Here is an 18,125-nt window from a genome sequence, read left to right as displayed (position 1 = left end):
AGGGACATATGCTGCAGGGACCCTCCCCTGCCCTCCGCCATCCACAGACGGTCCACCTTCTCTGCCTGCGCGTCTGTGGTCAGCTGAGAAGGAGGGAGCCACGTGCATGTGTCCTGCAGCCTGTGTGCGGTGTTGGCATACCCCAGTACCATGCTGCCTCCCTCGGGGTGGCTTGGGGTCAACACAGTGGGGACCTAGGCACCGCTGCCTCGTCCTGGGGTGCCCGGAGCCTCTGAGTTTGAGCTTCTGTAGGAAAGCGTCTGGGCAGGGCACTGGGGTTTCCCAGTGTGTACTTGTGCCCAGGTGGGCTCTGCCCTCTGCCTCGAGTGAGTGCTGGAGCGTTTGCCCACCTGGCTCTGCTGTGGACCCCTCGGTGGTCTTGCCCCACCCCCACTCGTTCCTCCACTGTCCCCTCCTGCCTTCAGAGCAGCGGCTGGTGGTGCCCTGGGCTCCTCCTGCGTCATTCTGTCGAGCGACCGTGTGCCCATTTCATTGTTTCTTTGTGGGATGGGGCGGGCTGGGCTGGGCTGGGCAATGAAGCCAGATGAGGCCTCGGGAATGAATGCCACTGCTGTCTTTTCTTGCAGTTGGAGAGAGGCGACTTCCTCTCGGAAGAGTGGAGAGAGCGCATCGCCAATACGAGGTACGCGGGCTGTGGGGCACAGTGCCAGGGCGGGTGGTGGGCATGGGGCCAGGCTCAGGGCAGGCCATGGTCCCTGTGCACCCCAGGCCTCTCCTCATGCCAGGAACTCCCTCTGAGTGTCAGCAGGGCAGAAACGCCCCTGCCCGTCACCTGCCTTTGCAGTGGCACTTGTCACCAAGCCTAACCTCGAGCCCGTGTACAGGTTCTCGCCCTGTTGTCTCCTCTGCACTGGGCTCCTTTGCTGCCCCTGAGCTGGGTCTGGGTGTTTTCCTGTCTCCTCGTCCCTTGTCCCTCCCGCCTTGAGCGACTTGTGTACGCCGCACCTCTGGGCAGGTTGCTCTCCGCTCGGCTCCCACGCACCTCACCTGGAGGCTCCTGGTGCCAGCAGCTCATGGAGCCGAGTCTTGGGGTCCCCCTCACCCCGCCCCATCTAGGCACAACTGCCTGCATGGCATGTGCCTCCCACTGATATGTGTGTGAGTGGAGCGTGGGGATCTCTCCCAGGTGGTGCCACCGGGAGGTGGCCAGGCCTGCTGTGCCCATGGGCAGGTATCCTGCCCTGTCTGGGGGAATCCCGCTGCCCTGTGGGTGGCCCCATCCAGGGGGTTGGGAGTGCAGCAGGGTCCCTCCTGTGGGAGCTCCCTGAGACACCAGGCTTGTGCTGACCAGCCGCACTCAGGCCGTGGTCACTGTCTGTTAACCCCTTAAGCTGAGGGCTTTCCTGGCGTCCTGTTGGCTTCCCAATTCTAGCTCAAGTGGGCCTTGCATCCTCGGCCTCCGGGACTGAGTCTCTGCTTGCCATCTGCCCCGTTGGCGGCTCTGTGGGCTCTGCCCCGCGGCCTGCGTCTGGCTTGCCTTTCCTGTGGGCGGACCGTGAGCAGGCCTTGGCCATGTGAGGCAGCTCCTCAGGTCTGCTTCCTGGCTGGGGCATCTCCTGGTGTCCTTGTGGGGACCAATGGCGCTTTGCCTTGCTTCTAAAACACAGCAGGGTGGTAGCTGTGGAGCTAGGTGTCCTGGGGCTTCCGTTTCTGTAAACACCAGTTCCCAAGGGTCTTTTCTGGCCCCTGCTCCCATCCTGTGGCCTCCTGAACTCACGGCTCTCACTCCCAGCCTGCCCCTGTGCAGTCCCTGGGGACACCCTGACAGATGGGGACAGTGGGCCCAGCACCCCGGGCCCATGCGTGTCTGATCTCCCAGTGGTGCCCGAGGACGCCTCTACCTGGGCCCACGCTCTGGTGTCTTGCCCCTCCTGTGGGTGGGGGCAGGATGGGAGCCCTGCTTGGTGTCCCATCTCCATTGCCTTCCTGGGGCTGAGGCCCTTCTCGCTGTGCTGAGTACCCGGGAGGGGTTGCTGGTGAATATTTCCAGATTGTTGATTTTAAAACTGTCAGGGTTCAAAACAAGCAGCTTACCCTGTTTTCTGCCCCGTTCCAAAGAAGTGCTTCTCTCCGCCTGCACTGGCAGCACCCGGTGTGGCTCTCACTGGGGACTCGCAGCCGCGGCAGGCAGGCTGGGTTGTGGGCAGAGCCTGGCGCCGGCAGGCGGTCACTGCAGACTGCACTGGATGCTTTGCGCCTGCGGAGACGGAGCCTTGGTCTTACTCAACTGGCACGTTGTTTTGCAGTGTTATATTTGTGAATAACTTTGCCTTTGGTCCTGAGGTGGATCACCAGCTGAAGGAGCGGTTCGCAAATATGAAGGAAGGTACGTGCCCCGCCCCCCCTGTGTCCTCCTCGCGTTCCTTCCCAGAGTCCACAGTCCCAGGGTACCCAGACGTGGCCCTGATGGGGTGGTGGCTGCAGAGACCCTGGGCTCCTGCAGGGGCTGCCCTGGCGCCAGGCACCTCCCTGTGTTCCCTGTTCCACCGTACCTTAGTTTGCAGTGTCACATTGGAGGTGAGTGCTGGACACTCCCCACCCAGGCCTGGGGCTGTCACTGCGGGAAGCTAATGGGGCCTGAGCTCTGAGCTGGTGCTGCAGCTCTAGGGCTGCCTCCTGAGGTGGGAGACCAGTACAATGGGTTCTCCCATGGTTTTGTAAAGATGGCAGGCAGGCGAGAGGCCACAGGCCCAGCAGGACCCAGTCTCCAGCTGCCTTTAGCACTGACGACTTGTGTCCACGGGGGCTTGGCGTGCACGTGTGTGTGTATGTGTGTGTGTGCATGTGCACTCGTGCCCTCCTGTGGGCAGAGGGTGGTCCTAAATTATCTTAAACCTTAACTGAGGACACACTTCCTTCTCTAGCCAAGCACTTCTCCTGGGCTTAGGGCCTCCTGACCCCGCTATCACGCTCAGGAGAGCCAGGGATTCCCAGGGCCCTGCCGCCTGCTCCCTGGCCCCACCTCACAGCCTAGGAGCACCCCTTGGGGGTGTTTCCCCGACTCCCCAGGCAGCACCTGGGCCTGGCTGTGGATGGTGGTTGTGGCTGTGGCTGTTGCGGGGACCTCTCGTCTCCAGCCCTGCCACCTGTCTGTAGTGATGCCTATCTGGCATGCTGGGCGCCCGGCATCCTGGGCAGATCTCTTCACGTGTGCTTTTTTTTTTTTTTTTTTTTTGGAGACAGAGTCTTGCTCTGTTGGCCGGGCTAGAGTGCTATGGCGTCAGCCTAGCTCACAGCAACTTCCAACTCTTAGGCTCAAGCCATCCTTCTGCCTCAGCCTCCCAGTAGCTGGGACTACAGACGTGTGCTACCATGCCCGGCTAAGTTTTTTATATTTTTAGTGGTCTAGCTAATTTTTTTCTATTTTTAGTAGAGATGGGGTCTCGCTCTTGCTCAGGCTGGTCTCAAACTCGTGACCCCGAGCTATCCTCCCGCCTTGGCATCCCAGAGTGCTAGGATTACAGGCGTGAGCCACCACGCCTGGCCTGCACTTTTGCTTTGATGTGTCTCTCCTTGCTCTGCTTCCTGCACGTGGGACACCAGGTTGTTGCACATGCCTGGGCCCAGGTGCCCTGCAGCGGCAGTGCTTTGTCATGTCACGTGGCGCTGCCCAGAACCCCCACTTCCTATTGGAGGTCCCTCCTGGCCCCTGAGTGCATAGTAGCTTGCCCGCCCGGGTGGTCTCTGGTGAGAGCACTGCTTCCCAACATCCCCATGGTGTCCTCCCAACCCCCTAGTTGGAGCACTGCCGCCTGGTGGACCTCACGTGTCCTTGGAAGAGCGGCTGTCACCAGCGTGGTCCTTGTGTGGCAGAGATCGCCGTGTGCCACTGAGAGCCTGTCAGGCTGCCCTGCAACCTTTTGACATGGCCCTATTAGCTTTTGAGCTTGTTTGCTTGTTTCCTGACATGATGGAGCATCGGCCTGACCTTGTCTGTGCCTGGCCCAGCCCTAGGACCATCCCTTCCCTGCTCCTCCTGATCACAGGGTGGTGCGGCTTTGGGAGGAGAGAGCTGGGTTGGGGGTGTGTGTATATAAATGGATTCGTTTTGAGTTTTCCAATTTAAATTTAAGATTATGATCTTTGATTTTTGTATTTGTTTCTTTTTTACACTGAGAAATTTGGTTCCTGAAAGGGCTAATGTATTTACTTATGATGTATTTTACATAGTCTGCATGGAAGTTCCATGATTGCTGTTAATAGTAATACTGATATTTAACAGCAGACTTACTGGTGAAGGTCAGGATTTCTCTGTGGTTCTTTTCATCCTTGAATTTGTCACATTAAGGACGCACAGACGCGTGTTGAAGAGTTGGTTGAGATAATTACTTTTGCTCTGTGGCTGCTGCCTGTTGGAACCTGCAGCTGGGTTGGTTTACCTGTGGCCCATTGGGGGTTTGCCTTCGTTCCTCTCAGGTCTTAGTCTGGGATGAGTGGCACCTTTGCCCACGTTCCGTGACCTGGAGAGGCCCAGCCTTGTCCCTCTGGCCCCAATGGGCTCCCTTCTTGGGACCCCTGCTTGGTCCTTGTGGGGTGTTCAAAGAACCTGCTATGTGCATACTGGTCTGCCCTCTTTTTGTCATTTAACAAGAAGTCCTGGAAATCACCCCAGACGAGCTCCACCTCTGGCCGCACCTTCCCCTGAAGTGTCCATCCTGGGCCCTGCACCTCGGGGTGTCCTGTGTGGGCTGAGCCTGTGGCTGGCTGAGCAGCTTCCTCCGTGGAGCCCACCCCATGTGTGCAAGTGCTGGGTTGGGGTCCGTGCTTGGGATTTTTTGAGGACTTGGGGACATTTTTTAAAGGAAGGTTGTACGACAGGCTCAAACACAGAAGGTAGTGCATAGTTTTGGTTCAACTTGTAGGAAGACAGATGGGACTCCAAGCCATGGTTGTTGTGTGTTCAGTTCCTTCTGTGTGACTTGCTCCATGCTTGTCTGTATGTGTGTCCACTTTCCCACACATGGCAGTGATCGGTGTTTATGTTTCAGGTGGCAGGATCGTGTCCTCGAAGCCCTTTGCACCTCTAAACTTCAGAATAAACAGTAGAAACTTGAGTGGTAAGACACTGTCATGTTGCTTTGATTAGTATCGGTAATTTTAAGCATCTGACATGCATCTGCTGAAGGTGCCTTTGGCGGGTGGTTAAGGCGGGGGCAGCTGTGGCACTGACCCGTGTGTTGTGTGTGCAGACATCGGCACCATCATGCGCGTCGTGGAGCTGTCGCCCCTGAAGGGCTCCGTGTCGTGGACGGGGAAGCCAGTCTCCTACTACTTGCACACTATTGACCGGACCATAGTGAGTGTCCTGGCGGGACCCCTGCTCTGTGGCCCATTACGACCCCGCTGGGGCCTCTGTCAGCCTGTTGGACCTGAGGGAGCCGAGTCAGCTCCTGTCCAGGGAGTCCTGGTCCTGACCACCCGCCACCTCTGTTTGCGGCTCACTCCGTGTCCAGGGAACATGGCCCACGTGCCCAGCTGTGGCTCGTTGGTGAATTGAGGATGATGCCTGCCATGGCAGGGTTGGGTCACACCGTTGTCTGTTGCCAGCGGGATCCAGCCATGTGCTTGGTGTCCCAGAATATGTGATGTCATCTGGGGTGTCCCGTTCGTCCTGACAGAGTGTGGGACTCCCTTCTAATGAGAGTTTTTCTTTTCTTTTCTTTTTAGCTTGAAAACTATTTTTCTAGTCTGAAAAATCCAAAACTCAGGGTAAGTTCATGTGTTTTCTTCCTTGAGCTAATGATGTGGACGTGCAGCTGTGTGAAAACCTGACACGTTCCCGAGTGGCTGGGCCAAGGCAGGGTAGTGGCAGTGATGGGTCCCGCAGGTAGCCCTGCGGTTCCCACGGGGTCTGAGCCCGCAGCCTTTCCCACCCCCGTCCTCCCCACCTCTCTCTGTCCCTCTCTGTCTCTGTCTGCGCTTGTCCTCGTCTTTGATAGGTTGACCAGGGCCAGTCTTCTTAATAACAATCTGGGGGTGGTCATTGGGTGAGTCGTGGCGTCCTAAAGGTTATTTTTGGTGATTGGCGACTGGCTGTAAGTTCAGGACGAGGGATCTGCTCCCCCTTGTGCTGCCCTGGTGCGCCTGTGGGCTGTGGTCTGTGCTGCCGCCGCCTGGGGCTGGAGCGTTCCTTGTTTCCGGTGCAGAGCGGTTGCTTCTTGGCACTGCCATTAGGCGCCATCGAAGGCTGATCGCACCGCGTGCGCCTCCCATCTAGAGGGCGTTTCCAGTAACTCACTGAAGGGAACACAGTGTGCACAGAGCACCCACTGGTGGGGCCTTGGTGCATCTCACCAAGAGGGTAGGCGGGAGGGACAGGCAAGGAGGGGCTTCTCATCCTTGCGCCTGGGGGTCTGTCCTTGGTGTGGTTCATGGTTCAGAGGTTGCCTGGCTTCTTGCGGGTGAGGGTGTCTGCTTTTGTGCATGCGGCTGTGGGTGCCGCGTTGGGTGGCCTGTGGGAGCTCGAGATGTCTGTGTGTCGGCTCCCTCTTCTGTGCCGACGGCCCCTTGGGTGCGGGATCCAAGTCCCCGGGCACAGGAGGGGCTCTGGCCAGTGCCAGACTCTGCAGCACCATCCAGCTCTTCCTCTGCAGGAGGAACAAGAGGCAGCTCGGCGCCGACAGCAGCGGGAGAATAAGAGCAACGCGACCACCCCCACCAAGGTGCCCGAGAGCAAGGCGGCCGGCCCCACGGACGCCCCCGTGGTAAGCCCTGCGCTGCCGTGGCCAGCAGGTACAGCTCCCGTGGTGTCCCGCCCTTGCCCTGCCATCACCCCCTGTGTTGTGCAGGATTCCGGCGCTGAGGAAGACAAAGCCGGAGCAGCCCCCATCAAGAAGCCGTCCCCCTCCAAGGCCCGCAAGAAGAAGCTGAACAAGAAAGGGCGGAAGATGGCCGGCCGCAAGCGCGGGCGCCCCAAGAAGATGAGCACTGCAAACCCCGAGCGAAGGCCGAAGAAGAGCCAAACTGCACTGGATCTCCTGCACACGCAGACCACGTCCCAGACAGCATCCCCCTCGCCCCAGGGTGAGTCCCGTCCCCACCGCCACCTCCAGGCCACGCCTCACCTGCTGTGCAGCAGCCTGGGGAGCCCCTCGGAGGGGATGCGCCTTCCTGGGTCTCAGGTGTACAGCGTCCCAGTAGCTCTGCCTCTGTGGTGGCTCCGCCCCAGGGTTCCTGGACCCCACCCCATCCCCATCCCGCCTGCAGAGGGGCCCCGCACACCAGGCTAGGGCCAGTCCTGGCAGGGTCTCACCAGTGGGCACAAGGGGCTTTTTCACCACATTGCCAGCCAGGGTCTGGCAGTGTAAATGCTGCTCCTGGGGGCTAGAGGGAGGCTTCCAGAGGGGCTTCCGCCTTGGCGCTCAGCCCTGTCTTGGACTCTGGGGTAACGTGTTGAGCTTCTCCTTAAGGAAGCGGGGAGTCCGTGGGATGGTCCTTGTCTCCTTGGGAGTGTGGTTGGGTTGACCCATGGTCTGTCCTCTTGTGCAGATGCCTACAGGTCACCTCACAGCCCCTTCTACCAGCTACCTCCGAGCGTGCAGCGGCCCTCCCCCAACCCGCTGCTGGGGGCACCCACCCCGCCCGCGCTGCAGAAGCTGCTAGGTGAGCTGTGCGGGGAGGGTGCTGCCCTGGGCATGTGGGGGTCCCAGCTGACAGAGGGTCACGACTCTAGCTTGGCAGCAGCCCCTGGGACAGTTGCGCTGGACCCCACACGAGTAGCAGGGCCTGGGATCCAGTCTGCTAGAGGTGTTAGCAGATGGGCTCTGGGGTTGTCTGAGGTCAAAATTCTCACCCCAGGCATCCTGCGTGATGTCTGGGGACATGTTCAGTTGTCACAATGAGGGGGGCTGCTCCTGGCATGGAGTCGGTGGCAACCAGGGACACTGCTCAGCACCCTGCAGTGCCCAGGGCAGTCCCCCAGAGGACGGTCAGCTGTCCAGGGGAGAGAGGGCCTGGGCAGGCCCCCCATGCTCTGGTGCTCCCCATGGCGTGAGGGTGCAGGCGTGTCCTGCTTTGATGAGCTCGTGACACTCCTGAGATGACAGGAGGGGGGAGGCCCTGGGCCAGAACAGGCACCCAAGGAGCTGCTCCGAGCAGGCTGTCGAGTGGGCGCTGGGTGGGCCGAGTCCAGAGCTTGTTTCTGTAGCACTGCTCCCTCTTCCCCATGGCCTCAGGTGGGTCACATGTATCAGAGCGCTTCCCCAAAACCACGTCACATGTCTCTCTCCCTAGAGTCCTTCAAGATTCAGTACCTGCAGTTCTTGGCATACACAAAAACCCCTCAGTACAAGGCCAACCTGCAGCAGCTGCTGGACCAGGAGAAGGTGGGTCCCACCCGCACTGTGCCTGTCTCCTGCTGCGTGGCATTCGCTCTGGTGCCATGCAGGCCCTGGGGAGCAGCACGCCTGAGTAGGCTCTCCTGCCCCTTACCTGCCCCTCGCTGGCTGACCTTCACACCTGAGGCCCCTGCTGTCAAGGCTGCCTGGGGCCCAGCCGTGGGGAGGCAGCCCCCTCCAGTCAGGGCCCCAGCGCCCTTGGTGCCCAGTGGGTGTCATTGCCTTAGGGGTGAGGGTGCACAGCTCAGAGAGGCTGGGTCGTCCCTGGCTCTGTGTCTCCCTGTGGCTCTGAGCTTGGCATGGTCCATCTTCCCGTCATAGCCCTAGGGCTTGGGTGCGGGTGACTGCACTGTCTGCAGGCTGGCGGAGCACAGCTGAACCCAGAGACTGCCTTGCTGCCTGGTCCTTTGTCTCAGCTAAGGGATGTGGGGAACAGTGATTCTGGCACTTGAAGGTGCTGCAGTCTAGAAACATCTCTGGCAGGAGGCTTAAGTGACCTGTGATCCCACGGTCGAGTTGTGGCTGAGCCTTGTTTTTTTGTTGGGACTTGGATGTTGCTGTAAAAGCTGAGGAGGCTCGTGCCATACTGTTCACAGACATGTGCACATCTCTCCCTGCTCAGCTGACAGCTGCTGAGGCCGTATTTTCCGTTGGTGTCTGGAGGTTGTCACGTTTAAGTGGCTCCCGGTATCGTGTTGCATTTAGGAACCAGCCCTTTCTGTGTAGATAGGCTGTTGGGATGGTCTGAAGTTTTGCTGTTATAGTAGCAGACTTCTCGTAAATTCATGGGGAAAGCCCACTTTTGGTACTTCCTGGGATAAATCCCCCAAGAAATTGGTGGTCTCCTGGCCACTGGGATGTGCGGTGGCCTCGCGCCTGGAGCCCCCATGCATGGAGCTCTTCATCAGCGTGTCTGTGGGGGCGCGTTTGAGGGTGTTGTGGAGGGTCAGGGCCTGGGGCCTTCCCTGGCAGGCCCTGGGGTCACCTGCCCCATCCCCTGCAGGAGAAGAACACCCAGCTGCTGGGCACGGCGCAGCAGCTTTTCAGCCACTGTCAGGCACAGAAGGAGGAGATCAGGAGGCTTTTCCAGCAGAAACTGGATGAGGTCTGGCCCGGGACTGGGCTGGGGTGGGCAGGCAGGTACAGCCTGGGGTGGCCCGGATCTGGCAGGGCATCTCCTATTGGCCCCCTTGCCTTTATGGATGCATCCCCCAGACAGGGAGAGGACTGGGGTCTGGGGAGTCGAGTGGGCTGCCCTGGGGCTGGGTTGTGGGGTGGCTACCCCCTCGGGGCCCAGTGTGCCCACCGCCTGTGTGTCCATGTGTGTCCACAGCTGGGAGTGAAGGCCCTGACCTATAACGACCTGATCCAGGCACAGAAGGAGATCTCTGCGCACAACCAGCAGCTGCGAGAGCAGTCGGAGCAGCTGGAAAAGGACAACAGCCAGCTCCGCAGTCAGAGCCTGCAGCTGGTGGGTACCCACGTCAGTGCTCCGCGGTGCTCTGGCAGGGCGGCCTCCCCCAGGCTGCCGGGGCTGGAAGCCTGTCAACCCAACTCCCTAATCAGCGGGGCAGGGGCTGGACTCCTCAGTGACCAGAGGGCCCTGCCTGGGGCTGGTTGGGCTTTCCATAGTCCTGCTTATCTCCAGCGGGAGATTCTGGATCCTCCCCTCTGATCCCTCTGTCCTTAGCTCCTCCGTAGACTTAGAGCACTAGGATGGACGGGCCTGCATGTGTGTGGCTGCCCTGTGCTCTGCCCCTGCTGGGGCTCCTGGAGCCTGTACAGACGGCACAGACCGCTTGGGCCGTGGTGCTCACGCACCTGCCGCACCCTTCCCCGCCCCAGGTGTGGCACTGAGGCCATGTCTGTGTGTCCTGGGGGCCTCGGCCTGGCGTTCTGGAGAGCATGGATCCCCACCCCGTTCTGTGCATGGGCCCTGCTTGCCAGGCCATTGCTGCAGCCGCCGCATCCTGTCCCCGCAGCTCAAGGCCCGGTGTGAGGAGCTGAAGCTGGACTGGGCCACACTGTCCCTGGAGAAGCTGCTGAAGGAGAAACAGGCCCTGCGGACCCAGATCTCGGAGAAGCAGCGGCACTGCCTGGAGCTGCAGGTGGGCGTCTCGGGGCTTCCTACCGTGTACATAGGACAAGCCGGCTGCTTCCTCCCAGGACGGCCTCAGCTTTGGGGTCACCTTGGTGGCAGTGGCCCAGGAGCCTCCATGTTGCAGCCCTCGGAAGAGGGTTTGTGGGGGCGGAGGGACAGGTGGGTTGCACCTAGACGCTCGCCATGCCAGGCCCCTGCATGGCATGGGGAGGCTCTGCTCACTCTTTTTTTGAGACAGAGTCTCACTCTGTTGCCCAGGCTAGAGTGCAGTGGCCTCGTCATAGCTCACGGCAACCTCCAACTCCTGGGCTCAAGCGATCCTCCTGCCTCAGCCTCCTGAGTAGCTGGGACTACAGGCATGTGCCACCGTGCCCAGCTAATTTTTTTATATAATATATGTATGTGTGTGTATATATATATATATATATATATTTTGTTTTGTTTTGTTTTGAGACAGAGTCTCACTCTGTTGCACAGGCTAGAGTGAGTGCCGTGGCGTCAGCCTAGCTCACAGCAACCTCAAACTCCTGAGCTCAAGCGATCCTCCTGTCTCAGCCTCCCGAGTAGCTGGGACTACAGGCATGCACCACAATGCCCGGCTAATTTTTTCTATATGTATTTTTAGCTGTCCATATAATTTTTATTTTTAGTAGAGATGGGGTCTCGCTCTTGCTCAGGCTAGTCTCAAACTCCTGAGCTCAAACGATCCGCCCACCTCGGCCTCCCAGAGTGTTAGGATTACAGGCGTGAGCCACCGCGCCCGGCCTAATTTTTTTATATATATATTTTTAGTTGTCCATATAATGTCTTTGTATTTTTAGTAGAGACAGGGTCTCGCTGTTGTTCAGGCTGATCTCAAACTCCTGACCTCGAGTGATCCTCCTGCCTCGGCCTCCCAGAGTGTTAGGATTACAGGCGTGAGCCACCGTGCCTGGCCACTCTGCTCACTCTTGTCCCCTCGGCTCCAGCGTCTCAGGGCTCATTTATTAGCCAAGCACTCATTGCTGAACTAAGATTTCCTGGCTGCCTTCCCGTAAATGGTTTCTGAAAGAGTCACCAAAGAATTTGCTCACTAAAATAAAATAGTTTGTGACCATCTTGAGCAAGAGCAAGACCTGGTCTCTACAAAGAATAGAAAAATTAGCCAGGTGTGGCGGCACCTGTAGTCCCAGCTACTCAGGAGGCTGAGGCAGGAGGATCTCTTGAGCCCAGGAGTTGGAGGCTGTCGTGAACTGTGATGACGCCACTGCATTCCAGCCTGGGTGACAGAGCAAGACCCTGTCTCAAAAACAACAACAACAAAAACAACCTTAGTAGCAGAAACGTGAGGTGAGTTAGAAGGTGCAAGGAGGATGGAGAGGCACGGTGTGTGGTGCGTTTCCTTTCAAAATGCTTCCAGGAGTTGATTTTTGTGTGTGTAGCTGTCATGCGGTACCAAGAATAAAGCAGAAAGATGGGTGGCGTCAGCATTTCCATTATGGAGGCTCCATCCGTGAGGGCTGTGTCCTCCTAGCGTGTCCCCCTCCTTGCGGCAGAGTTTTGTCATTTATGTAACGTGTTCCCTGCCGCTAGGCCCTTGGAGTCCTTTCAAACATCTAATTCTTGCTGTAAAATGATGCTGTGATGCATTTCTTGACTAATTCTCACGCTTCCCTTAAAGGCGTGCTCCTGAAAGCAGATTTCTTAGTGTTTGAGGGTTGCAGGATACATCGCTCTCTGACATGAGCGTGTGACAGAGGGGTTTGCTGGCCTCGTTCCCATGGTTTTCCCATCTCTGTGAGAGGATGAGTTTGGGTTCTGACTCTTTCTGTCATGTTTCTGTGTCATAACGAAACCACATGTGCCTGTCGTAGGAAGGAAACAGAGCAACAGTGAACAGACCAAGAGGCAGAAACTTCCCTCAGGCTGATGGCTTGGAGGAAACACCGCTCCATTTGAGAGGGGTGCGATCCTTCCTCCGGTCTTCCTGGTGGTCTTTGTGCTGACAAATCTATTTTTCACAGGACGAGATCTCTCTGTGTATGTTTGTGTTTCTTGCTGTTCTTGCTGGCATGTTTCCTGTTGTACACGTCCTGAGTACATGTCTACGGAGCTGTCCCCGCCTCTCGTGCCATTTTATCCACACTCCCCTCGGCTTCCCGGCCCGACGCTAGACCATGGGCTGCTTTGGTTTTTCCGTCATACTCAGTTGATTGGCATCCGGCAGTTCCCCCTGGGTGCCGTGCGTGGCAGGGTCCTAGGGATGGCACCCCAGTCTGTCGTGGCTCTGGGTCTGACGTTGCCTCCCTCCCACAGATCAGCATTGTGGAGCTGGAGAAGAGCCAGCGGCAGCAGGAGCTTCTGCAGCTCAAGTCCTGCCTGCCACCCGATGACGCCCTGTCCACGCACCTGCGTGGGAAAGGCACCCTGGGCCGCGAGCTGGAGGCTGACCCCGGCAGGCTGCACCTTGAGCTGGACTGCGCCAAGTTCTCGCTGCCCCGCTTCAGCAACATGAGCCCAGAACTCTCCATGAACGGCCACGCCACCAGCTATGAGCTCTGCGGCGCCTTGAGCCGGCCCTCATCTAAGCAGAACACCCCTCAGTACCTGGCCTCTCCCTTGGACCAGGAGGTGGTGCCCTGCACGCCCAGCCATGGCGGCCGGCCACGGCTGGAGAAACTGTCCGGCCTGGCCGTGCCTGATTACACCAGGCTCTCCCCGGCCAAGATCGTGCTGCGGCGGCACCTGAGCCAGGACCACGCAGCGTCCAGCAGGGCGGCCGCCAGCGAGCTGCACCCGCGGTGAGTCCCCCAGGGTCTGTGGGGGGACCTTCTTTTCGGGAGTGCCTCAGTTGGGAAGAACTTCAGGGCTGTGTGCCTGGGCTGCCCCAGGAGGGCTCCCCAAGTGACCAGGGCTTCTCTTCCCAGAGCTGAGCACGCCAAGGAGAACGGCCTTCCCTACCAGAGCCCCAGTACCTCCAGCAGCCTGAAGCTGAGCCCTCAGGACCCTCGTCCCCCATCCCCTGGGGCCTTGCAGCTCACCGGGGATAAGAACAGCGAGAAGGTGCGGCCCAGGCCCCTCCCACCCTCTGCCTGTGCTCCTGGGGCTCACGCTGAAGTGGCAACGCCCAGGGCTTAGGGTTAGCAGGAGACGGGGCCCTGGTCACCTCGGGGTGGAGGAGAACGTGTGCCCCGAGTTGGGGCTGGTGGGAATGGCATAGGCGACACTGGGCAGGCATGGTGGAGGGCGCAGTGTCTGGGTGGCAGACGGGGTTTGTCTGCGTTGTCGGGCTGGGAGCACTGGTGTGACGCAGAGCCCCCCTCAGGAGGCCTCCGTGTCCTTTGGAAGTGACAGGAGTGTACCTAGAACATTCCAGCGCAGCTTCCACAGAGAGGAGCTGGGGCCCGAGGGTCTGGGACTGTGGGGGGCAGTCGGTTGGGGGCCCCTGGTCCCATGGCCTGGGGCCTGCTGACCTGCGTGGTTGCCGGCGTGTGCTGCAGGGTCTGAAGGAGCGTGCCTACGGCAGCAGCGGGGAGGCCATCACCAGCCTGCCCATCAGCATCCCGCTGAGCACGGTGCAGCCCAGCAAGCTGCCCGTCAGCATCCCGCTGGCCAGTGTGGTGCTGCCCAGCCGTGCGGAGAGAGTGGTGAGTGTCCCATGTGCCAGCTGAGGCAAGATGGAGTAGGGGGGCTTTTGCAATTTTTAAAAAATTGTGCATTTAAATTTCAAGCACACTGTAATGCGAGAAAAATAGAATATCACAAACCCACATTAATTATGATATATTTTGCAGTTTTTATCTCCAGTCTGTTTCTCTGATAGAAGGCAGTGTATGCAGGTAGAGAGGGAATGGACCGCAGGTCAGGAGGACCCCAGCCTCCCTCCTCCTCCAAGGCTGTCTGCAGCGGCCGCAGCCTGGCTCCCACACCTGGTTCTCCTGTCCCACATCAGTGGACACATGGATGACCGTCTGTGTAGCGTGTGGCGGGGTTTCCTGGGCAATGAGTCATTTCTCTTTTTGTTTTTTCATTAAATACAATTTACCCACTTCAGTAGTTTTTAGTATATTCACAGAGTTGTGCAACCAGCTATCTCTAACTCCAGAACATTCCATCGCCCCCAAAAAGAAGCTCCATCACCCCCAAAAAGAAGCCCCATCCCTGCCGGGCGTGGTGGCTCACGCCTGTAATCCTAGCACTCTGGGAGGCCAAAGTGGACAGATTGTTTGAGCTCAGGAGTTTGAGACCAGCCTGAGCAAGAGTGAGACCCCATCTCTACTAAAAAAATAGAAAGAAATTAGCTGGACAACTAATAAAAATATATAAAAAAAATTAGCCGGGCATGGTGGGCGCATGCCTGTAGTCCCAGGTACTCAGGAGTCTGAGGCAGGAGAATTGCTTGAGCCCAGGAGTTTGAGGTTGCTGTGAGCTAGGCTGATGCCACAGCACTCTAGCCTGGGCAACAGAGTGAGACTCTGTCTCAAAAAAAAGAAGCCCCATCCCCTCCCTAGCCCCTGCTGACCACAGATCTACCTCCTGACACACTGGCTTTCCATCCGCAGAGGAGCACCCCGAGCCCCGTGCCGCAGCCCCGAGACTCCGCATCTACACTTGAAAAGCAGATCGGTGCTAATGCCCATGGTGCTGTGAGCAAGAGCCTTGCCCTGGCCCCCGCAGGTAAGGCCCGTCCTGCCCCCACGACCCGGGGATGCCCGCCAGGCTGGCTACGGCCTGAGTACCTCCTGGCAGCGGGTCTGAGCTGCAGCCACAGTGAGCCCCAGGGACCTGGTCAGGCCTGAGTCTCCCTGACGCTGATGCACGCATTGGCTGTTCCAGCCTGTGCTGTGCCCTGCTCCCATCAGGAGTGGTCTTGTCGCTTACCCAGCTGCGAAGCGTCGGGGTCTCTGAGGTCCAGGACTCGGGGATCAGGTGCGCATACAGTGGTGCCTGATGCAGGCAGCCGTGGGTGTTGGGTGTGTAGCTGCCTGCTGGGTTCTGTTCTCCTTCGGAAAGCTCCGGCCACACGGAGTTATGTTAACACAGGGCTTCGCAAACGCTTTTGCTGTAACCTCCCTCCTATCATCCTACCTACCTACCGCTCAGCGTGCAAGCAGCCAGTGCCAACATGGAAACGGGTGGGCGTGGCTGTGCGCCAGTAGAACTTTATTTGCTACAATAAGGCCATGGGCCAAACTCGCGGGCTATAGTGTGCTGGCCCTGTATTAACTAACACATGGTGTGACGTGGCAGTTACGTTTTTAGGAGTAAAAAGTAAAGTGCAAGAGGCTGCTATTTAGACAGGTGCAGCCCGTGGACAGTTGTCTTTCTTAGGCCTAGGGAGGCCACCCGAGGCCACCAGGTCCCTGGGGACGCCCTCAAGTCCAGGGATGGCCCGTCCTGTGCCCAGCACAGGTGACGCAGGGCTGTTCTCTCTGAAATAGTTACATTGTCAGGAAATTTGTGACCAGGGCTTTGGAGACGTCTAGGAAGGGGCTCCCTGGCAGGCCCAGCATGTGGAGTGGGAACTGTTGGTGCAGTTGCGTGCAAGTCTCAGACCCACCCACAGCATCATCCCTCCCTCGCAGTGTGGGAGGAGCCTCAGCCTGAGCCGGCCCTGCCTCCCCCATCAGTCACTGCTGTTCTTCTGCGTTCTCCCTGCGGCTTGTGTCCCTCAGCGGGCTCTCCTCCTCCCCTCCCGAGCCTCCCTGATCCTCTAGGAACCTTCCCTGCTGAGTGCTCAGCGTTCTGACGCGCCCAGGAGTGGAGAGATGTCTCAAGGACTGTTCTGCAACTCACATGAGGTGGCTGTACCAGGGTTTTTTTTTTTTTTTTTAGAGACAGGTTTTTGCTCTGTCACCCAGGCTGGAGTGCAGTGGCGTCATCACAGCTCACTGCAGCCTCCAACTCCTGTGCTCAAGCGATCCTCCTGCCTCAGCCTTCCAAAGTGCTGGGACTGCAGGTGGAAGCCACTGCACCCAACCAGGGGCATTTTTTAGGGCCCTTGCCTGGTACCTTTGTGCCTGGAATGTGCCACGGGCCCCACCTCCCATGGACACCATGCTGCCAGTGGCCAGGCCCTAGAGAGGAGAGTGCGCTGGGGCTGGACTTGTGATGAGCTCCAGCCAGAGAACCCACACATCCCTCACACCCAAGCTGGGCCCACGGCTCCCTTGTCCCTGGGGTGGTCCTGAAGTGCAATTGCGGCCTGGGGAGGAGGGGCCCAAGAGGGCCCTTGGCGTTCATGGTTTCCACAGCAAGTGGCCTCGTGCTTCTGAGCCCAGAGCTGTCCTCTGTGGCCAGGAGGGAGGAGGTGGTTCTGGGGGTCAGGCCAGCCTGGGGCTCTTGCCAGGGCGGTGTCTCTGGGGCAGGATCGTGGCCAGGCACACTTTGCTGTCTAGGGATACTTAACCCAGCCCAGGGCCAGTTCAGGATAGATGTCCTGGCATAGGTGATGTCTCAGCTGAGACTTGGGGGCCTGGGCAGCTCAGCCTGGTGGTCGGGGCCCAGGTATGCCAAGGCTCAACCCCTGAGGGTCTGAAGGTGGGAGTAGGCCGGCCAGGCTGGTGGGACCCACCAAGGGGCACTACCGGGGCGTGGTCACGGTTGGGGTGGGAGTCGGTGGCAGTGAGCGTCCCCAAGACTCCATGGGGCAGTGTGGCAGATCTCTCCCACTTCTGACTCCCTGTCCCCTCCCACTCCCTCTCCTCCCACATGACCCCAGAACACAGAACCCTCAGTGTCGTCATCTCCCACGCGAGATTGACTGTGGAACCTTCCAGATCCACACCCAGGGCCATTTCTGACTCCAGGACCATCCCCGCTTCCCTGGGCTCTGCCGGCTCTGCCCTGGGTAGCCCCTGGAGGAAGGCCTTCCCGAGACCAGCTCCCTCCTCTGCCAAGATGGGTCCTGGCGTCCACACCGTGGGCTCCAGCCATCCTGCATCCCCTGAGAAATTGTGTCCCCCACAGGCTTCTCCTACTCGGGCTCAGTGGCCATCAGTGGGGCCCTGTCCGGCAGCCCCGCCCCACTGGCCCCGGGAGCCGAGCCGGCCACCTTCGAGGACTCCTCTGGCTCGGGGAGCATCTTTGCTGCTGTGGGGTCCCGCAGCTCGACGCCACAGCACCCGCCCTTGCTGGTGCAACCCCGCAGCTCCCGTCCAGCCTCTCCCGCCCACCAGCTCTCCGCCAGCCCCCGACTGGGTGGGGCCACCCAGGGCCCCTTCCCTGACTCCAGCAAGGGGGACCTGCCCTCTGACGCTGGCTTCTCGGATCCGGAGAGTGAGGCCAAGCGGAGGATCGTCTTCACCATTTCCGCCGGCATGGGCAGCGCCAAGCAGTCGCCTTCCAGCAAGCACAGCCCTCTGAGCACGGGCGCCCGCGGGGACTGCGGGCAGAACCATGGACAGGACAGCCGGAAGCGGGGCCGGAGGAAGCGAGCGTCGGCTGGGACCCCCAGCCTGAGCACGGGCGTGTCCCCCAAGCGCCGGGCCTTGCCACCTGTGGCTGGCCTCTTCACGCAGCCGTCGGGGTCCCCCCTCAACCTCAACTCCATGGTGAGGACGGGGCCCTCGGGCAGGTCGGGGTGCGAGGGGGATCGGGACAGGGATAGGGAGGCAGACACATGCCTGACCACACAGCCCCATCCATGTGAGCACAGGGAGGGGTCAGATGTGCCACCGCCATGTTGG

General features: G+C 59.3%; 1 protein-coding gene across 2 annotated transcripts in view; it reads left to right on the top strand.

Annotated features, from left to right (window-relative positions):
- DOT1L (DOT1 like histone lysine methyltransferase) overlaps window positions 1-18,125 on the top strand; it is a 49,634-nt gene that overhangs the window by 24,477 nt on the left and 7,032 nt on the right. For both annotated transcript variants that reach the window (XM_069480836.1, XM_069480827.1), the window contains exons 8-24: window positions 588-643; window positions 2,268-2,347; window positions 5,010-5,078; window positions 5,211-5,317; window positions 5,689-5,730; window positions 6,615-6,725; window positions 6,810-7,044; window positions 7,510-7,623; window positions 8,254-8,345; window positions 9,361-9,462; window positions 9,691-9,828; window positions 10,340-10,465; window positions 12,754-13,238; window positions 13,365-13,500; window positions 13,938-14,084; window positions 15,000-15,114; window positions 17,407-17,990. In XM_069480836.1, coding sequence (XP_069336937.1) covers window positions 588-643; window positions 2,268-2,347; window positions 5,010-5,078; window positions 5,211-5,317; window positions 5,689-5,730; window positions 6,615-6,725; window positions 6,810-7,044; window positions 7,510-7,623; window positions 8,254-8,345; window positions 9,361-9,462; window positions 9,691-9,828; window positions 10,340-10,465; window positions 12,754-13,238; window positions 13,365-13,500; window positions 13,938-14,084; window positions 15,000-15,114; window positions 17,407-17,990 — 2,739 coding nt within the window. The remainder of the gene's footprint in view (window positions 1-587; window positions 644-2,267; window positions 2,348-5,009; window positions 5,079-5,210; window positions 5,318-5,688; window positions 5,731-6,614; window positions 6,726-6,809; window positions 7,045-7,509; window positions 7,624-8,253; window positions 8,346-9,360; window positions 9,463-9,690; window positions 9,829-10,339; window positions 10,466-12,753; window positions 13,239-13,364; window positions 13,501-13,937; window positions 14,085-14,999; window positions 15,115-17,406; window positions 17,991-18,125) is intronic.

The sequence above is a fragment of the Eulemur rufifrons genome, chromosome 2, assembly GCF_041146395.1.
Source record: "Eulemur rufifrons isolate Redbay chromosome 2, OSU_ERuf_1, whole genome shotgun sequence".
In the NCBI taxonomy this organism is placed as follows: Eukaryota; Metazoa; Chordata; class Mammalia; order Primates; family Lemuridae; genus Eulemur; species Eulemur rufifrons.
This window is presented reverse-complemented; position numbering and strand designations above follow the sequence as displayed.